At 35.5% G+C, this 21,472-nt stretch overlaps 1 protein-coding gene across 1 annotated transcript; it reads right to left on the bottom strand.

The window, feature by feature from the left end:
* Nucleotides 1-6: 6 nt before the first annotated feature.
* trx (histone lysine N-methyltransferase trithorax) lies at nucleotides 7-20,709 on the bottom strand. Its single transcript, XM_090156908.1, has 29 exons — nucleotides 20,496-20,709; nucleotides 18,849-20,268; nucleotides 18,423-18,593; nucleotides 17,824-18,036; nucleotides 17,662-17,754; nucleotides 17,269-17,586; nucleotides 16,947-17,198; nucleotides 16,661-16,883; nucleotides 16,104-16,151; nucleotides 15,303-16,044; nucleotides 14,798-14,920; nucleotides 14,429-14,539; nucleotides 14,227-14,364; nucleotides 13,891-14,163; nucleotides 13,251-13,308; nucleotides 12,868-13,182; nucleotides 11,826-11,888; nucleotides 11,350-11,414; nucleotides 11,200-11,277; nucleotides 10,936-11,130; nucleotides 10,735-10,869; nucleotides 10,372-10,657; nucleotides 9,773-9,851; nucleotides 2,837-9,702; nucleotides 2,642-2,775; nucleotides 2,213-2,581; nucleotides 2,021-2,116; nucleotides 1,505-1,572; nucleotides 7-384 (listed from the first exon to the last, which is right to left on the bottom strand). Exons 1-29 carry the CDS (start codon nucleotides 20,661-20,663, stop codon nucleotides 279-281), a joined length of 13,206 nt encoding a protein of 4,401 aa, XP_090013034.1. The 5' UTR covers nucleotides 20,664-20,709; the 3' UTR covers nucleotides 7-278.
* Nucleotides 20,710-21,472: the final 763 nt, after the last annotated feature.

Here is a 21,472-nt window from a genome sequence, read left to right as displayed (position 1 = left end):
ATTTTAGTTGTGAAAATTCATTCATATTAAAAACTTAATCGGATGAAAAGCAATCCAGTGATAATAGAATAAAAAGAGTTAAAATTAATTCTATTAATATTCGTTTAGTTTTTTCTTGTGAAAAAATAGATAAAAAAGTGAAATATACAACGAACTGTACAGTTTGGCAGGTTTTCATCGTCTTTGTATTAAATTTTCAAAGAGAATTGAATACAATGCTCGTTAGAAAAGTCAATTAGAACTTAGAGAGAGGAAATTAAACTGCTTCCATATTGGTTCTAGTTTAAGTATTTACGACATCGTTTAGAACCACAGAGACAAGGAATTTTGTCAACTTCGATGGGAAATTTGTAATCATATGTTAGTTCTTCTCCTTTCCAAATCCTAAACAAATAATACAAGTTATACTACTAACCCAATATAGACTTAAAACACATAAGTAACATAATAACCATGACTATACTTAAAATGCTTTTTAAAAAGGTAAATCATGTGGCTGGCTTTCTACATGGTACTAGGTTTTCGAACTGTAACAATGCTAAAAATATCGACAATTAGCCCTCTTTATAAAGCAGCTAATGTAGGTCTGTGCGAGTATCAGAGTACCCGACGATTTTTGAGGTCAGATACTCTAACTCTAATAAGAAAATTTTAAATACTCGTTGCTTATAGAGTATCATAAATTTGCCCCTATCGGGTACTTGAATAAGCCACCTGTAAAACTCGCCGAATTGTTTTTCCCGAAAATATTTGGGTAATCAACCACTCCTCAGGTACTTGACAAGTCTTTGTTATAGCCAGTCGCCCCGGGTAGAAAAAACGGGGAGATAACTCAAAACAAACATCCCTTTCAATGTCCTTTAGTTAGTGGCTGGTTGGATTCGTATTAAAGTTTAATTTGGTTTTGAGAGAGCTTGGTATTCTCTCTGCCATGAATTCCTGAGTTATGTTCTTAAGTTTAGCGTTTTGTTAATAATTTTAATCTTTTTTAACTTGTTAGTTGTTACCTAACATCCTTTTAAGTAGTAATTAGTAGGCTATTTAAAATTTTTCTTAAATACTAGACTACCCGAAAAGAACTCGTCGATTAACCAATTACCCGAATGATTTTTCTAACTACTCAAGTACTTGAGTACCCAAACTGGTTTTTCTGACTACTTGACTACTCGAACAAGGAAAATTTGGAAATAATCTAATACTTGACAACCCAACTCTCTCAGAATATTATTAGACTAGACTACCCGATAAAAAATTTATAATGCTCAAAACCAGACTCTATTGCATAAAAACACTAATCGCACAGCCCTAAGCTAAGGGCTATTAAAAATTGAAAACCCTCCTAAGTAAAAATACCATTTACAGTATTGAGTGAAGAGTTTCCTGTCCCAAAACATTCATTTACGAAATCACTAGGACTGACTATAATTTACCGATATCATGTTTCATACTTTTGGTTATTATTATGTTACTTATGCAGATATTAATAACTGTAAACAAAGCTTACCTCCTCAAAGCAAATATGACAATGTGCTTTTTACCATCTACACAGATCACTTTTGAAAAACAGTTGGGCTAAAAACAAATTTTAAATTAAAAATAAATATATTTTTGTAAAAGACAAGAAGCGCAAGTTAAATAAAGTCTATTTCTAACCAAAACATTAATTTGATTTTTCATTTGGTTGTGGCAGGGATAATCAGATTTTCCCATCTTGAAAAGTTCAAGCAGAAAATGGGCTCCCCATTGCGGTCTTGCCCCCACAATTTGAAAGAAACGCCACATTACATTATATGGCGCAACCCAAATTTAAAAAAAAATTTACTGCATAAAACTGAAATTACTAAACAATTTCAATTTCATTTTAAAAATGCCTGGGTTGAAAAAATTTTACTCTATTGAACAGATTTTTTGTCGATTACAAATAAAAGTAAAAAAAAAAAATATAAATTTCAATCCATTTAACAGGATTTCCAGTGTAGTAATTAAGAGAAAAAAATTATAAGAAAGATAAGATTCTGACCTCGCAAGAATGATTAATGAACCGAGCTGCATTTCCATGAACAGTTGCATCAACTACTTCATTATCATCAATACGAAACATGTAACAGCCAATTCCCTAATAAAGTATGATGAAAAATGATTTACAAAGTACTTATGCATTATAGCAAATAAGCAAATAGTATCCTACAAAAAAATCAAAAACAACACATACCTTACTCTCGTAGAGTTTTTCTCTTTTATCTGTTAACATTGAACGAATGACTTCTCCAGCATATTCAATAATCATTTCTCCTGCTTCAATTGTTCGTTTGCAAAAAAGTCCCCGTCCATGGATAAATGATTTATAAACACCAACTGCTTCTTTGGCTGATTCTTTAAGATGTCTGAAACGCATTGCCATTGGCAATTCTAAGCTGGTAGCTCTTCTGGATGACTTCATTACTGTTACATCATCACTGTCATTCAAGGGTTCAAATTCTGGTCTGCTTCGATGATGAGAAGCCAAGAAGTTAAACATGTCATATTCTTTCCGTTTTATAAAAGGTTCGCTTCTTAAGCAACCAGTTAGGTTTTCTGGTAACTGTAAATCATAAAAAATAGTCATTTAAGTTTTGAATCAATAAAAGTGAATAATATGTACCAGTTCCTCTTGGCTAGCAGTTGGCTTGTGGAACCTAAACTTGTAATTTAAACAGTTTTCCGCTCCTGGAAGCTGCTCCAAAAGGTACGCAACAGCTTGGTGTTTCAAACCCAGCATCGCCAATCCGTCAATTTCTAAAATAAATTACATAAAATAATAGTTATGGTTAAATGGCATTAAAAATAATGCACATACCATCTTTTTTGAAGTTGATATTTCTCATTCGTTTAGCTGCTCTGGCATTTTCCAATCGACAAAGGACTGCTTTCCAAGCCTCTTTTATGCAAGTGGATTTAACATAAAAACCATCATCACTCGTTATTTCAAACATAATGTAAGGTCTGTTCCCAACTGAAGTGGGAGTAAAGGAAGGTAGTTCATTGGCAGAGCCATCCATACTGTATAACTCATGATCGTAATGTGTCAACTTTGGTTTCTTATGCGGTGGCTTAGAAGAAGCCAAAATGGAAGCTTTCAGATTGTAGTCAAAGTTCTTTTCTGATTCCCCATTAGGATCTTTAAATTCGTCATCAGTATTTTTCAGGCCATTCTTTGCAGCTTTCATGGCCTTTCTTTTAAGATGTTTCTTTGTTCTTTTAAAAGCAGTTGTGTGAATAGCAGTGACACGGGAATTAGGAGATGTACCATTTTCACCGTTCAACAGTTTCTTCTCCGAACCGTACTTTGAAGATAGTTTAAGCATTTGTTCAGCCGCTTTTCTAATAATCGTTATAAATGTTTCACTGTAACACAACTTAGAGAGCTCGGAGGCCAAATTTATTCCTGTTTCTCCATTTCCATTTGAAGGCACTATTTTATTAGTTAAACAGCTATTTTCATTTCGATTATTAAAAATGTCGGAACTATTTAACAAAGATTTTTCATCCTTTGTTTCAGACTCTTTACAATCAGTGTAAGAGTTATTTGTAGAATGATTTAAGTTATCTTTCTTTTTTATTTTCGTATATTCCTCTTGCAGGGAAGGTAATAACTTATCCATCAGGACATCAGTAACTGCTATGTCATTTTTATCATTGGAGGCACTTTCAATTTTTGAAACATCTTCACTTATTGAAGAATTAGGTATTTGGGAATCATCAGACAGGATAGTAGAATGTTTCAGGATGGAAATATTTGAATTCTGTGGCGCAGAATATCCATTGCGACCTACTTCCAAGGGAGAGACACTGCTCTCACTTACTTTCAGGTCTGTTTGAAAAACTTCGATGGACTTTTGGAAATCGGGCATTGAATTCAAAGATTGACTAACTTTAGTTAAAACATTTTCACTAGAACATGTTGACTGTCTTGATTGGTTATTTAAGATAGATTCTTTCTTTGTAGCAAGACTGCGCTCTTTACCATGTAAATAACCCTCAGTTGTTTTGTTACATTTCTGAACCAGCATAGGATAATTAATTGTTTTACAAACATTGTGTAATTGAAAATTCTGATAACCTGGGACAGAAGTACTTGACAGTTTGGTTGTTTCAGTTTGACACTTTAGTAAATTCGATTTTTCTAAGTTATTCTTTTGATGATAATTGTTTGAAATCTTCTTTTGTAAATCCAGTTTTTGAAGATTCATTTCACGGAGATATGAGAATGACGTTTTGCTTTTACATTGTGTGTGATTTGTTAGAGACGGTACATCTTGCTTAATTCCAACAACATTTGGTATTTGTGAATACAAACCTTTTGTAGGAAAAGGTTGCGAAACTGATACTGGAACATCACAAATTGAGGATTGGTTGTTTACATTATTTCCTTTACTTTTGGGCATCAGCACTTCCGTGGGAATTGGAGTAATTTTTATAATTCTTTTATTTTTTATTAGATTGTTCATTTTCAACAACTCCAGATGCTTTAGCTGATATTCTGCCAATTTCGCTTTGTCAACAGGCCAACTACTTTTAAATTTGTCACTCTTTTGTAATTTATTATTTGTTACTGTCCCTATAGGTTTTTGATTCTCAGTTTTTTGAGCAGCTGTAATTGGCTGAGCTCCTTGAGAGACATTAAAGGTTTGACTCGTAGATTGTACTACATTAGAGTTAGTCACTGGTTTAATTACTTGAGACACATTCATAGATTGAAACGAATGAGAAGCATTCACTGGATGCATTTCTTGGGAAACATTTGTGCACAGAACTGAATTAGGTGTATTTACTGGCAGAAATTCTTGAGAAGTATTCACAGCCTCAGCTTCTTGAAATGAATTAATTGACGGAACTAAATAATATGTATTTGTGGGTGTATCTATTTTTTTTGCACTGATGGGATAAGCTCCCTGAGCAGTCACAAGTTCAACTAATTGAGAGGCATTTATTTGCTGAATTCTTTTAGAGGCATCCACAGGTAGAACTTTATGATTTTGATTCACAGGCTGCGCTCCTTGAGAGGCATTTATAGGCTGGGAAGCATGAAAAATATCCATAGTAAGAGTTTCTTGAGGAACTCTCTTAGGCTGTGGTTCTTCAGATACATTCATCGGCTGAACAACTCCCCCGGGCACGTTCATCGGCTGAACAACTCCCCCGGGCACGTTCATCGGCTGAACAACTCCCCCGGGCACGTTCATCGGCTGAACAACTCCCCCGGGCACGTTCGTCAGCTGAACAACTCCCCCGGGCACGTTCGTCAGCTGAACAACTCCCCCGGGCACGTTCGTCGGCTGAACAACTCCCCCGGGCACGTTCGTCGGCTGAATTCCATGCGAGCCGTTCGTCGGCTGATTTCCATGCGAGCCGTTCGTCGGCTGAATTCCATGCGAGCCGTTCGTCGGCTGAATTCCATGCGAGCCGTTCGTCGGCTGAATTCCATGCGAGCCGTTCGTCGGCTGAATTCCATGCGAGACGTTCGTCGGCTGAATTCCATGCGAGACGTTCGTCGGCTGAATTCCATGCGAGACGTTCGTCGGCTGAATTCCATGCGAGACGTTCGTCGGCTGAATTCCATGCGAGACGTTCGTCGGCTGAATTCCATGCGAGACGTTCGTCGGTTGAATTCCACGCGAGACGTTCGTCGGTTGAATTCCACGCGAGACGTTCGTCGGTTGAATTCCACGCGAGACGTTCGTCGGCTGAATTCCACGCGAGACGTTCGTCGGCTGAATTCCACGCGAGACGTTCGTCGGCTGAATTCCACGCGAGACGTTCGTCGGCTGAATTCCACGCGAGACGTTCGTCGGCTGAATTCCACGCGAGACGTTCGTCGGCTGATTTCCACGCGAGCCGTTCGTCGGCTGATTTCCACGCGAGCCGTTCGTCGGCTGAATTCCACGCGAGCCGTTCGTCGGCTGAATTCCACGCGAGCCGTTCGTCGGCTGAATTCCACGCGAGACGTTCGTCGGCTGAATTGCACGCGAGACGTTCGTCGGCTGAATTGCACGCGAGACGTTCGTCGGCTGAATTGCACGCGAGACGTTCGTCGGCTGAATTCCATGGGAGACGTTCGTCGGCTGAATTCCATGGGAGACGTTCGTCGGCTGAATTCCATGGGAGACGTTCGTCGGCTGAATTCCATGGGACACATTTATTGACGGAGCTCCATGGGAGACATTCATTGTTTGAACTGTTTGCGAAATGTTCATAGGCTGAAAGCCTCCAGAAATATTCAATCCACAAATTTCTTGAGTAACATTAAAGGGATGAATTCCTTGAATGGAATTCAACTGCTGACTTTGAATAGATTGTAATGGCTGTACTACATGAATATTACTCATTTGCTGAATACCTTGGACTAATTTTTCTTGTTGTAGCTCTAGAAGCTTAATACAATTTATTTGTTGAACATGGTTAATTTGTGGTATAAAGTTTGATTTTTGTAACGGCTGCATTCCTTGAATATGAAAACCTTGATTGATTTGTGGTAAAAGATTAAAATGATTCATTGATGTAGAAGAATCATGCAACTGTTGCAGTTGATGAGGCATTACTGTTGGTATTGGTAAATGTTCAGTTTGAAAATTTTGCTGGAGAGGCTGAACATGGGTCACTTGATGTACAGTATTTGAGTGAATAAACTGCTGAGAGTAGGCGTGAAGTGGTTGAGTAATAAAATTAGTTCCACCAGGGATTACAGATTGAAACGATTGCGACTGGTTGGGTTGAATTATGTTGGACTGAGAAAAAACTGATGAATTTAATTTTGAATTAAGCTGCATATTCAATGAATGTTGGTTTAGAACATGTACAGTCGGTTGAATATGAAATGACTGAGCAGCTGCTGAAAGCGTCGGTGGTTCAACAGACAAACCAAACGGTTGTAAAACCAGATTTGGCTCAGAATTTATATAGGGTTGAGTATCAACAAAATACTGTAGGTTGGGATTTGTCATATTCAACTGATTATTTGATTTTAAGATTTCTTGAAGAGCTTGAATTTGTGTCAAAATATTAGGGTGTTCAGGTGCCACTGGGAGATTCAAAGTAAATTTCATTGAGCTTTTATTATCCATCGTCAAAGCCCCTAAATATGAAAGATTTGAATCTGTAATTGGTAACGGTTGATCCAGCTGAGGGTTGTAATTATTGAAACTGCCTTTAGAAGTATCCTGGGATGTTGAAATTTCACTTTTAGATATTAGTAGTGTTCCTCCTGGTATTGGAACAATGTCTGCTTTATCATGTAAGCTACTGAGCTCTGGATGCGGTTTGCTAAAAGTATTTGACGTTTTACTAACATTACTGTCTTTCACAGGATTATATTTATTTCGTTCTGGCATAGTTTGACTTTTAGTTATTGCACATCCATGTGACTCTACGTGAAAAGTTTTAACATTAGCAGGCCTATTTTTAACATTATTTTGAACAAGTGCCGCTGGATCAGAATTCACAGGCTTTGGAAGCAAAGTTTTAAATTTAGCAGGCTTGTAAAATGGTGACCCTTTTTTGGGGGAATCACATTTGGTGGACATACACTGAGAATTAGTTTTCTTATTTGCAAATTTGCCCAAATTTTGTGCGTCGGGAACTATACATGAATTAATTTTGATTGGCATTCTTTCTGCAGTATCAGTACTGATACTAACATCGCTAGGCTTAATAGCAGAGCTTTGTTGACACTCTACTTGATTAACCTTTCCATCATCTTCATTCGAAATGTACAATGATGAAGATTGGAAATCAGGTAGAGCAATTACCATTTTTGAGTGAGTCTGACACCACTGATCCACTTCGTTTTGCATTACTGTCTCTAAACTAGCAGCTGCAACAAGTATCTCATTTGGTTTTGGGTCTACTGACACTGTTTCTCCATCGTCACTGGAACTAGAATCAACTTCAAAGTCACAAAATGCTATGTGTTTGTTATAACTTTCTTTTGTTCTATACGTCCTTTTACATTTAACACATTTATGGAGCTCCGTGATGTCTTCATCCAGTCTATCTGACAAGTTCTGTTTATTCATCTGGCTTTTTTTTTCCATAGAAGGCAAAGTTTCATTAGATATAAGTACTGATTCCTTGCAATTTAGCGTTCCAATATGCTTCATATTTTGTCCGATACATGGAATTCTGTGTTTGGCTTTAACACAATCATTTTCATCAGCATGAGGAGAAGGAGAATTGATGTGTGAAATGACTGAATTAAAAGTTTTTGATTTGCAACTTTCAGTAAGAAAAGCATTGTTATTGTTGTCACTATATCGTCTCTTTTTGGCGGATAACGATTTTTGTTTCGTGTTACTTAAAATACTCTTTAAATGGCACAATCTGGAAGGTGTGCTTCTTAGTGACCTTAACGAAGATACAACCGAATCAACATCAAAAGAGGCATCATCGTCAGATGAAATTCTATCGCAATAGCCATTAGAAATTGTAATTGAAACTGGCATTACTGAACATTCAGAATTTTCTTCAGCTCCATCTACTGAGCCCATGAAAAGTCTTTCTTTAACTGAAGGAACACAGTGCTTTTTGATGTATTTGATAGTGTCTTGATACCGTTTACTTCTTAAAGGATACGTTTTTAGTAAATCTTCGAGAGTTCTTTTCTTCTTTTTTCTTTTAAAGTTTTTGTTAGTTTTCGGGTTATCGTTCGTTTCATTCACACCAGAATTAGTATTAAGTAATTTGTAGTCATCAATGCAGTTGTTTTCTATAAATTCTTCTAAGCTGTTCTCATACACATTTTTCTCTGAAGTTTTTAAATTTACCAAATCGTTTTTCCGCAAAATTTCTTTTTTAACTCCATTCACTTTGCTCAAACCATCTTGAATTAAGTCTTTTGTTATATCATTGTTATTAACAAGCTCTGATGGATCAATTTTAAGCAAATTAGAGCTAGACACTTCAGTTAATAAAAAATTTATGATATCTTCAATCTCTTTATCAAAATATTCCGTTGAGTCGTAAATTAAAATATATTTAATATCTTCTGCATCGTCGGTTTGACAACTTATCGAAATTTTCCCCTTTACCGAGTATTCAATTGATGATATAGCCGAACTTAGGAATTCAATGCATGACACGCTGTTGACCAGAGAGTTCAATGTTTCAGCAGTAGTCGATTCAGTACAAGTATACTCCTTTTGGAGCTCCAAACTAACATGGCTTACCATATCATTTAACAAATCAATGATATCAAATGTTTTTCTGAGATATTCGTTCACGTTAACAAGGTTTTTTAAACACTCATTTGATTCTTGGATTTGATCATTGTGGGAAAGAAGCTCTGTTAGACTAATATGCCTCTCGATTGCACCGCAACACATTTCTCTATTAACCACTGCCACCTCTTCAGAACTGAGTTGATCATATTCCACATTGTAGTAATTTCTGTTAGATGTTTGTTCATCAAGATTATTTTTACAATTGTCAATTGTAACTGTTCCTATTTCATTTTCTCCTACACAGACTCTGATCTTTTCTACTGATATCCTTGGCTCTTCAAGATGCTGAGCACTGAGATTAAACCTTTGTTTAGGACTATGTGAAATTGTTTCATGTTCTCCAGCAAGATTACAGTTTTGATGATTTGTTGGGGTAACTTGAATTGTTCTGACATGATACTTCACTTTCTTTGAAGGATATTTGGTACTCCAAAAAAGTTTGGAACATCTGAAACATCAAGAAGGCAAAATAAGTTAAAATTCAAAACTCGTAAAAATCCATTTTGACATTTATTTACCGAAAATTAACTGGAACTAAATTTTCTTCCCAATCCGAAGCAGGCGTTAAGTAACCCAAACTTTCAATAACTAAAGACCCTAATAACAAAGTTTTCTTTTTTAGAAATGGGCAAAATATTTTGTTAAGTACTAACAGCAATAGATAGACAAGAAATGGGCTTTTCATGATCCAGTGGGTGACAGCCTATAAATGCTTTAATGATCTTTTCAGGGATCAATACAAATCTAGGAGGATACCAAATTTGTCAGCAATTTAAAGGACAAAGAAAAGCGGTGTGGTTGAAACTACGCAGCAGAATCTTCTCAAACTGCACCATGACACTGCAACTCAGATTTGATCCTGTCAGATTCCAGTTAAAGTTAAGACTTATTTTACTAAACAAAATAGTATGTGATTAAAATTTAACCAGAACTAACTTGATTATTAATATATTTAATGAAAATAGGTATTTCAAACTTTGAGTTTTGTTCGAATTATCGTTAGCTTTTCTTGAGAGCTTAATATTTGGAGACTGCTGTCATTAGGGTGTACTAGCAATAACTTCTGATTGTCTATCCATTTCTGATATCGAGTGTTAATAAACAAAAATATAATTACCAATCATAATTTTAATGGAATCAGAACACAATCCATTTTGCCACTTTTTTCTCAACAATTTGGCTGACCTCCCAGAATGATCAATGAACAGAGGTTTACTTAATTTAAACCCTTTGTCACCCAAAGCCTGTCCTTCGACGTAAGACTGGTGGTAACTACAAAACATTTTTCTATCTCCTTGAAAAACTGCGCTAGATTCCCGAGCACACATGAAATGATAGTTTTCAAGGCATTCTTCAACGTGACAGCCTACGGTGGCTCCTGCTTGGTTACAAAAGGCACATTTCTTTGGAAAAATATTTTTATTTTATAGTTAAACAAATAATCAAGTTGAAAAATGGAAATAGAAAAAAGGAAGCTTACTAAAAAACGTCCTCTTTTAATCGCACAATGAACATTTTTAAGACAATTATTATCTAATTTTACTTCAGCTGACCACAAGGCACAGTTTCCATGAACCCAACCATTTTGCCCAGAATAAATCAATGGGCCAGATTCCTAACCAAATTAATTAATTTATAAATAACTAATTTTTCAAGTTATAGTCATTTTGCAAAGACTCACATCCAATTTTTGATCGCCATACAGCCCACAGAGAACACATTTCCTAGTGTCTTTTACAATGGTGTCGCATTTTTTGGGGCTCTCAGATTTACATTTACGTTTTTTCAAACTATAACTATGGTCTTGCATTGGAGGAACAGTCAGAAAAGAATAATTTTTATGTTTTTTATACCAAGGAAATATCCTTTTAAGTTGCTACAATAATTATTTTGGTTAAATAGATTAATATTTAATAAGTAATAAATTAGTTTTAAGGTATATTACCAAATAAAAGAATTCTTTCACTCTTTTATCACAAACTTTAGTGTTGATTAAGTGGGTAACATCTTTAGAGAAATCAGACTATGGGTAAAGAATATTTAGGGGCAATGATATTAAGATGTTTGTATTGGTGATACCAAATAAAAAACTTACAATGTTGGAGTAAAAGTCATATTCTATTCTGTACAAAACTTGTAGCATTTCATTTGGGGATCCATCTATAGTTAGAAAAGATTTAAGGATTTTCCTCAGAAAGTTAAAGGCAAATTACACTCTGAGAAAATGTTATGAAACTTATGATAGTTATACCCATTAAAAAAATAAACAGTTACAATTGAAATATTTTTAGTGGAAGTTTATATTATAGTAAAAAATTTAGATTAGGAGCATATTCAGCAGACTGACTAACAATGCCGCTGAAGCGTCTCTCCGATACATTTTTGGGTCCTGCAGGTCCTATTTTTGTCAGTGAGTCTGCCATGAAGATGCTTAGTGTAAATATTTCTAAAAGTTTTTTGTTATTATAGATAAATACAATATTCCAATTGTAACTTTTTCATTTTTAACTACTTTCATAATAAACATTTCCCCAAGGATAAATTTTCCTTTAAAATAATAAATATATTTACCAAATAGAGCATTATTTTCAAAATTTTGATTTAGTTCCAAGAAACAGGCTTCACACTCGTTTTCTGTCAGATAGAATATGTATTACTGATAAGTAACAGAATACATCCTAGTGTGGCACTAGACTAAATTTTGATCTTTAATTTCATGAACATGATAGACTCTGCTATAACTGTTTACCATTTGATAACTCATCTCTAAACCTACTTTTTTTATAAATTGAGATAATTTATTTTGTGTGGAATCAACATAAAACTACATTATCTGAGTTTTATGTTATGATTTTTTCTATCAACGGGATAAAAAAATATTTTTTTTTCCGATTAATCGTTTTCACAGATTGTCTTACCAATTACTCGGATTACTTATTTAATATCCGAATTAAAAAAATCTATATCGTGTATCTAGAGCTATTTTAACATCTAAAGCCGGTTTTCCAACTGAAAAGCCTAGGGGGCAAAGGTTGTGAGCAGAGAGATAAAGTGACGTGAGAGGAATCTTTAAAACACGTTAGGTAGCCGCTTGATTAGGGGGGGGGGCGAAGCCGCGCGCTTTGAGGAAAAGAAGTCATGCACTTTGACCCACCCGCTCTCGGTTTTTAGTGTCAGTTTACTTTCTTCTTTTGTGAAATTTTAAAAGTTAAGATAAATTTGTTTAAAAAATAAGTAAATACTCGAAAACAACTAAGGCTTTATCAATTAACCGATTTTCTTTTTTAGAGTAACAACTAAGCTTTTACTATTCTAATAAAAACAATTAATCGATTTGTATTTGAAACAAAACGATTAATCGATTTGGCAAACCGAAATTTATCTAAATTAAAACTGATAACCGTTATCGAAGTTTCCATAAACCGATAACCGAACCGAACTATAATTTGAAATCTAACTGCTATTTGATATTCGAACCGGTACCAAAAAACATTATCCGCACATCCCTACTAATAAGCTCACATTTAAATAAAATTGCTATGATTAAAAAAATCCAATCTAACCTTTACCCTAATTTCACCTACTAATTCAAAAAAAATTTAAAAAAGCTCACCTTCAATCATACTATTTTGAAAACTGTCAAAGTGATTGACATAATCTTGAACTGATGAAGTACTAATATCTTGATTGACAATATTTTTGCATAAAATATTGGATTCTATGTAGGAATATTGCTGAAGGCTTTTCCCAAAAAGTGTTGAATCGGCGTAAACAGATTGTAACAGAGAGTGAATAATAACAAGAAATCCAGTTTTCAATTCTTCTTGAACTCTAAAAAGCCACTCAGGTCTGGGTTCCACAGTGCAACGTTGACAAGTAAAAAAAACTTCCTCTTCTGTTAAACTCGATAATATTCTGTAGATCTCCTCTGCCAAATAATGCTTATTATTGGAGTAACTAACATTTCTAACTTGAAATTGGCCAAAAAACACTAACCTGATATATTGTCACATTTAATGTGTATCCAATTTTCGCATTTGTAGCAGTTAATCATCTAAAATAAATATGCTATTTCATTTGCAAGAGGCTTTAGGCTCTTCCCTCAGTGAAATGGTGGAATTAAAACTACAACCCTACATAACTATTGCTAAGAGAAAGAGTACATGCACACTCGACAAAGACAAGGGTACAATGTAAACCCTTAAAATTGGAAAGGGTGACAAATTGGTTCATAAGGGTCGCTTAAAGCCTGTTGAAGAGGACAGCGCCAAATTCAATATAGAAGCTATACCCCCGCTTGATCCAGAACGTTCCTACGCACCCTGGTGGCACCAGCTAGAATTAAACTTAGTCCAGTTTAGGCAAGAGTGCTAAGCACTGTGCCACCAGAGGCGGGCTGGAAATGTTTTAGTTAGATGGGCATAGTACATTAGTGGCAACACTTTGCCCAACTTGAGACAAGAGGAAATGTGGTGGTTGAACTTTTCAGCTTTTGGAAAATTAAATATCTCCAAAAAGTTTGTTTCAATTAGTTTGTACAGACTAAACCCCTCCCACCCCCATATTCTAAGCCACAACACCCCCCACACTTAGTAAAGCAAAATATTAAATAGTTTTCTAAATAAGGCATACGTACCATTAATTTTTCATCATCTACATCATACAATTTATTGCACACAGGACATTTTCCTCCACTTTGAAGTATTGATAAACAAGCGACGCAAAGAGCAGTATCAAAGTCCCACGAGTAATTGTGAGGATTTGGAAAAGAACTTCCACAGCTCCTGCATTTCATACATGACGGACACACCCAAACAGAACTTTTTTCAGATTTGTTTGTTGGATAACTTCCTCTAGGTCCAACGCAGGAACCGTGATAAAGATCATGACATTTTGAGCATTTTAGAAGCTGCCAAGAAAATGAAATTTTTTAAAATAGTGAAATTGTATTTAAAAAAAAAAAACTACAAACATCATAGCTACAGCCGCAAACTTTACAGCTTTGGCATTTAGAACAGCACCAGTTTTCCCTGTCATTTCGCGTTGGTTTGTTAGATCTATCAATGCAGTAGTAATGATAAGGATCACAACAAACTGTACAATAAATAAGCTGGGGAAAAAACAAATAAATCAACAATCTTTAGAAATTGACATACAAAACAGCAATAGAGTACTTCTTCATGTCCAGAACTTCCACAAACAAAGCAAATGGTTTGCACTCTTAAAGGGGTAGATGAGAGCAGAGCATATCCGAGTTCCTTAGCTGATGCAGTATTTTGGTCATCCTGTAAAGAACACAAGTATGAAATACTTGATGTACATCTTGAACGTGACCATGCAGAATAGTTCCGCTTTAAGTTCCACTGTCTTTATTATCAAAAAGCTTTGGTTACTTGGAATAAAATTTTGGGATAAACATTGAAAAATTTCTACTAGTGTTAAAAATCCACCCCCTTTTTTAGCAAACAGTCATTTTAAAGTGTAAAATATCTGGTCATCTACAAAAATATAAAAACAGTTACGTAATCAATGGTGACACTTACCCATTGATTCACAAGAACATTGCAAATTCTCCCACTCATATCGTAGGACGCTTTACCCATTGCTGACGGATTCATCCAACCAGGAGCCACGTGTAAGAATTTAGGAGCATACGCATTGCTGCCCTGTTTAAAAGATTTTTGAAATATGTCATTGAAAACAAGGGACAAAAAAAACATAATTCGATCAAAGCGCATGGCACTAAAACTATTTAAAAAAACAGCACACAGAATCATAGCAAAAGCGGGGCATTCAAAGGGAATACAGGAAATCAACCTTCCAATAGAAAGTTTTAGAAACATGGACAGATGAGATAAATTAAACAAAAGAAGCAACCTCAAAAATTGTAAGCTAAAAGAATTTTTGCAACGTTCCTGCTATCCCCGATTCGTACGCCTTTGCTACAATTATATAATAACTTTCAAACAATCTACATTTCAGCAACATAAATATATTTTCATCAACACATTATGCGCTAATCAATCAACACCTGTCCATGTACTATACCTTCTGGTTGATGCAGGGCGGCCTTCTCACGGGAATGACTATAGTCTGCTCCGAGATCTTGCTAGTCCGTATCAAACCACCACCATTTTGTATGCCATCACCAGAACTATCGGTAACGTCTTTGCGTAATACATTGCTACCCAGTATGTGGGAGGAGGAACCTAGAATCTGTTGTTTTTCACCAAGGCTGTTAGTGGCAGGTCTGTTATTGGCAACAATGCGAAAACGAGACACAGCTTTAGTAGTAGTAGAAGTAGTGGCTGGATAAGAGGCGGTTGATATGCCAGGTGCAGAAATAGAAGCTACAGGCAAAAAATTGCTGGAGGGGCTGGATTTTTTACCAGCTAATTCGTCCAATGTTCCTTTGGCCGCAAAACCAAATGGCTCATCCTTTTTACTACGAGTTCCACTAACCGAACTGGCTGTAACTGGTACGAGTTGCTTAGCATCAGTCATTTTAGTTCCAGAAAAACTATCAGCAACATTTTTATTGCTAGAAGGATTGGAATTTGTGGCTGATCGACAAGACTGCCCAACTACGCCACCACCACTACTGGTACTCGAAGAACAAGATCCCGCAGATGGTGACATCGCAGCCGTTCCAGATGATGAAAAACCACCCCCTCCTCCACCGTGTCTAGGACCACCTGGTGAACGACCATCATCTTCTTCCCCTTCTGGTGGGGGTTTACTCAAAGACTTGCTAACAGCTGGAAACTGAGGTTTGATACAACGTCTAAACCTAAAAGCATCATCAATTTTTTTTAAATTATGATACGACAAATAATGTAATAAACTTACATGCAGGCTTGTTTCATCAAATTTGGTCCACCAAATTTCTTCTTGTCCCTATAAACAGCAATTAAAATAACAATAAATTATCAAATATTTCAACATTCATCTCTCAATTCATCCAATTCCACTACCAAAACTTTCGTAAGGGACAGTTCAGCAAGATATTTCTCAAAGCACAAAGGATTCAGTTATCTCATTTATCTGGTAAACTTGATTGGAAAAATATGTAATTATGAGTACAAAGCATTACTCAATTATCAGTTAAATTATGATACATCATTGCAAATAATATATTCGTAGCTTGTTCGTGGGTGTGGCTTGTGTTCATTGCCATAGGTTAGTGATTATTTAGCAGTGTCATGTTGCATTTTGCCTCGTGATTGGCGACATTAAAATGATGTCATGCCGTTTCAACGCAGGGCTTAACTACGACGTATGCCTATGACACTACAAATTTATAACACAAGCCAAATACTGAAGTATTGCCATAGTCTTTGTTTGTGCAGGGTTTAATCGGTTAACCATGGAATTTACAGAATGGTCTATTATGGAAAAATACATACAAGCAATATATGCATTTCCCACAGTCTTCAGCACGACATCCTTCACATTCTTTGCACCTAACTTTTCTGAGTTTTAACAAAGTTTTGCCACTTTCTCTTTTCTTTTCCAAGAGCTTGGTTTGAAAGGGAGCTCCAGGTTTTCCCATTCCTGTTTTTATACCTTGCATACTTTTTGGATAATTGAAGAAATTCCTCGAATTATCCGAAGGAAAATTATCCCCAACTTTGAAAACAAAAGCCATGAATGTGTTAATATATCAATAAAAGAAAAGTCAAACATATTTACCATTAACAGGCTGTCTGAGCATTGGTTTTCCAGATCGAGCTTGACTGCTGCTCTTTGAATTATTAACCGGTAGAGAGAAAGTTGCACGAGGTTGACCCAAAACAACAGCTGCCCGTCTACAAACATGCTTTATTCTTGGTCCCCTCGGAGGAATATCACCAGCGGTATTCAAATTTGTTAAATCTGGAACATGACTCAGTGATGACGCAATAAATGGTGGAGTTGGACTCCCACTAGCGATAGCTGGAGAAACTTTGAGAAAAGAATAAATTAAAATCTATCAATATTCAAAAAGCAACTTATATACATGATTTTTACTCACGCAATGGACTGATAGGGTCCTTATGATAGTGAGTAGCTTTATTGGAAAACTTTTTAGTTTTAATCGAATCATCATTGGGTAGTTTTGTGATTTCTACTCTGAGTTCATCCTTTCCACTTTCGTTTTGAGAGAAAAGACTATTGGAAGCTTCAACAAAGTCACTAGGTTTAGTACTATCCGGTTGCATTCCTGTAGATCCCAGGACTGTATCTAACAAGGTTTTCTTCTTTTCAACATTTGAAATATTCCCGTCAATGGCTGGTTCACGCAGTCGGGGAGTCTTCCTTGGAGGTAATTTAATTTCAGCTGAATAAGATTCTAAATAAAGAAACAATTATTTTGTTCTTGGAATTGCATTAACGTTTATTGAAAAAATAAAAGAATTAAAAATACCTTTAGAAGATGCTTCAGGTTTATTTATTGTCAAATCATTATCATCAAAAGATAGACCTGAAGTGGTAGAACTTGGTTCCACAAAGGAAGAATCTAAAATTAAATCACAAACTGGTAAAATATTTTACAAAACATTAAATTAAAAATCTAAACTATAATTACCATTTAAATGGTTAATTAACAATGTGTGTGGCCGTTTTTCGAGTCTAGGAATGTACTGTGAAATCGCATCCCACACATAACTGCCAACTACAAATTTTTCCATGCAGACTTTAAGCCAACAAGCCAAACACCTAGTACCATCTCCCTCCAACAACCTTCTCTTAGGTTTGTAAGGATCAGAGTACTCTACTGATGGCTGTACTGGACAATTTCCTAAATAATTGGTCCAAATTTGTATCATTTATTATTCCTTCAATTTGTTTTAAAAATAAATTTTATAATAACACTTCTAATGTTGTTCCATGTATATTAAAATTTTGAGATTAAGAGATTAGTTAAAAAATCTCACATGAATACCCAATTAAAATTACAAGTGTTCAAGCAAAAGTGTAAAAGTGCTCATATAATTGACTACTGTTTATCTACTGTAACAGTAAAAAAATAATTAAAACCCTTCAGTAAGAGATCATATAAAGAAGGATTTTTAAAGGAAAATTTATAAAACACATAGCCATAATTTTTCCATGTAAAATAAAATTCGAGAGCTACGAGCTCAATGAAATTTTTATCCCAATTGTGCATTCATAATAAATAATTACCATATTTGGGACAATAATATTGTTGGGGCTTCCTAATGAATTTTGCAAAAAATTTTCCGCAAGATTCACAGCTCAACTGCTTGTACCTCCGTTGAACATGAGCGTAAAATTTCACATGGCCACAAATAACACACGTTATGCTGCCAGGTTTACCAAAGGTAAGAGCAGAATCTGCAAAAGCATTTCGAAAACATTAAAGAAATCAGTAATTCAAAGAATATAAGCGAAACTATTATAAAATCGTTGAAATGAAATGTTAAGTAAGACTGTAATAATGTTAAAGCTTTTGGGGTTTGACCCTAGCTTAAAATTGTTTTAGATTACCTTTAATAAGAAAGTTTTAAATAACCTCAATCGGAATTAATAGCTCTTATGGTACTTAAAGAACTTAAAAGTACGACTTCAAAGATTAGATAAACAACTTACTTTTTGATAACAGTTTCAGAGACTTTTTAGATGCTTTCTGGAGTGAAGTACGTTTAGATTTGTCCTCGCCATCTGACAAATTAAGAAAGCTATCTGATTTTCGAAGCTTCATTAACGTTCTTTTATTAAGTTGCAATCGTGCTTTCCTCAGGATATTTTTGGTGTGCCTTTGAGTTTGCTGAACGTCTCTTTTCCTCCTCGAGGAGAGAGGGAAGGATGGTGAATTTTTATCCACACTTTTAAGTCGGGATTCCCACTGAGACTTCAACAATTTTTCAATTTTTTCAGCTACTTTGTCCTCAAGCTTTACATCGTCTTCTTTACCAGAGCTTAATGGACTTATAGTTCTTAAACCAGATTCATATATTTTATCTTTGTTTGACTTTTTGGCCATTATGCTGGCGTAACGACTGACCATATCTTTCTTTATACCAGTAACATCTTTAATTGATGTGGAAGACGTGGAAGTAGTTGAATTTTTCTCATCATTTTTTCTATTTAGCAAACATAATTCATCGTAGGAAACTTCGGAGAGATGCATTTGCACCTTGAAACTAGGTTTCCATGTTCGTTTCCCTTCAACTACTAGAGGCTGCTCTAAAGATCCTAGTTTCTTAGATGGAACTTGTTCACCAGTATCTGGTACTGAACTAGTTACTGGTTCTGGACTAGATTCCTTGCTTGATATATGATTGGAGTCTGATCTCAACGTTTTATCATAGTAACGTATGGGAGAATCATAATCTTCTAAAAAATGCTTTTTGGGAATAATTCTTCTGGATGAACGTGAGCTGACGGATGGCAAATTGATGCTTTTACCAAAAGTATGAGAAGGTAGATGACTTTGGTCCGCTAACTGTTTTTCAACAGTATTGGGAGTAGCTACCAATATTTCACTATCTACAGACTTTGGAGGACTTTTTCTCAACTTTTTCTTCACGTGTTTCGGTAAGTCACATTTATTCATTTTCTCCTTTTTTTCAATTCCTTTTGATTTTTCAATAGGTTTGCGAGCAGGAACTTCATTCTTAACATTATTGGAAGCGTTTTTACTGGTGTCAACTTTCATTTCAAATGAATATGTAGGAAAACTTTTCTGGTTCGTTGAAAACACATCATGCTCAGAGGAAATGCATAAACCTTCCTTAATAATTTTGTCATAAGCTTTTCGTGCAATTGCCCTCATTCCACTTCTGCCCCTAGAATTAGAACCAGATCCTTCAGAGTCTGATGAACTACTTGTGAATATCGTTTGAGATAACTTGATGGAATTTTGAGTTTGTAACGCATTTGTTTCAACAGCCAATTCTGAGGAAGCTTCCACTCTATTTGTAGTATCTGCGTCAAGCGCAATTTTGTTAACCGACTTTTCAACATTGAAACAAGGCGCTCCTCCCTCAAAACCTTCGAAATCTTCATCCTACAAAGAAAAACGTGATATTTCTAGTAAGACATGCTATTCTTTAATAACGCAATGTTTCAGGATGATAGAGGTGTATTTTAGACTAGAGTGCTTTAAAAACGGAAAGTTAAATTCAAAGTAAATGTATAATATTGTGATAAAATAGAACCAGTAGGTCAATCAATTTTGAGGAAAATTCGAAGGCCAAGTGCTAATTAACAAGGGTTAACTTTGCATCACCTTACCTCACTTGAAAATCCAAATATATCATAAAACGATTTCCAACCAATTTCAAAATCACACGTAGGTTTTGCTAACGTATCTGATTTAAGTTTTTCACCGTCATTAAAGTATTTAACGCGAGATTTTTTAAATCTTTGGCATGGTCTGCCTGGAAAATGTAAACGCGCCATTATTACTGCACGATTTTTTCTACACAGCAATAGCTGCCAGACTACCAGTCACTTCGAACATGGTAGGGCAGGGGCAAGACAGTGACACGCCAGAATGAAGGTGTATATGGTTGGTGCTCTCATTTTTCAATCAAGGAGGATAATTATATGCTTCTTGTTTCAAACATCTTCAACGAAATTGCCAAAAAGTAATATTTCGAGAACCAGGATCTTCAAATATCTGTTCAAAAATATCAAGAGCTACGGTTAGTCCAAAATACAAAAAACAAAGTATCTCGTTCGGGTACAAATATACAAAATAGAAAAGTAAAAGTATAAAAAATAATAGCAAAATGCCAAAAATAATAATTGAAGAGAACTTTCCTTATCACCGATTTAAATAATGAACAAAATATTGCTTCGCTCGTTATAGTTCGTTACTACCGTAGGCAAAGTAAAAGTTCACCGATTTAAAATAAATTTTGGCTATATTTGGGCCTATATAAGGCCCATAGAAATCTCATAGGTAACTAGAATGCTGCCGTGTAACTGGAAAATGGACCAAACGCCGTGGCAGACGATAGCCAGATCTCAGCCAATCAGAGCACAAAGAGTGGTTCTGCCAAAAATTTAATGCGAGGGGTCCGTCACTTCGATGAATCGTGTACGAGATTCCAAATCAAGGAATCTTGAATCAATATTCTTGATTCTGCTAAGATTCTAGATTCTAGCCAGATTCCGTGATTCCGCCATGATTCCTTAATATTCCGTGATTCCACTCTTGATTATTTGATTCCGAGATTCTTGTTCAGTTCCGTGATTCTTGTTCA

The sequence above is a fragment of the Leiobunum rupestre genome, chromosome 8, assembly GCF_980474605.1.
Source record: "Leiobunum rupestre chromosome 8, qqLeiRupe1.1.hap1, whole genome shotgun sequence".
Lineage (NCBI taxonomy): Eukaryota > Metazoa > Arthropoda > Arachnida > Opiliones > Sclerosomatidae > Leiobunum > Leiobunum rupestre.
This window is presented reverse-complemented; position numbering and strand designations above follow the sequence as displayed.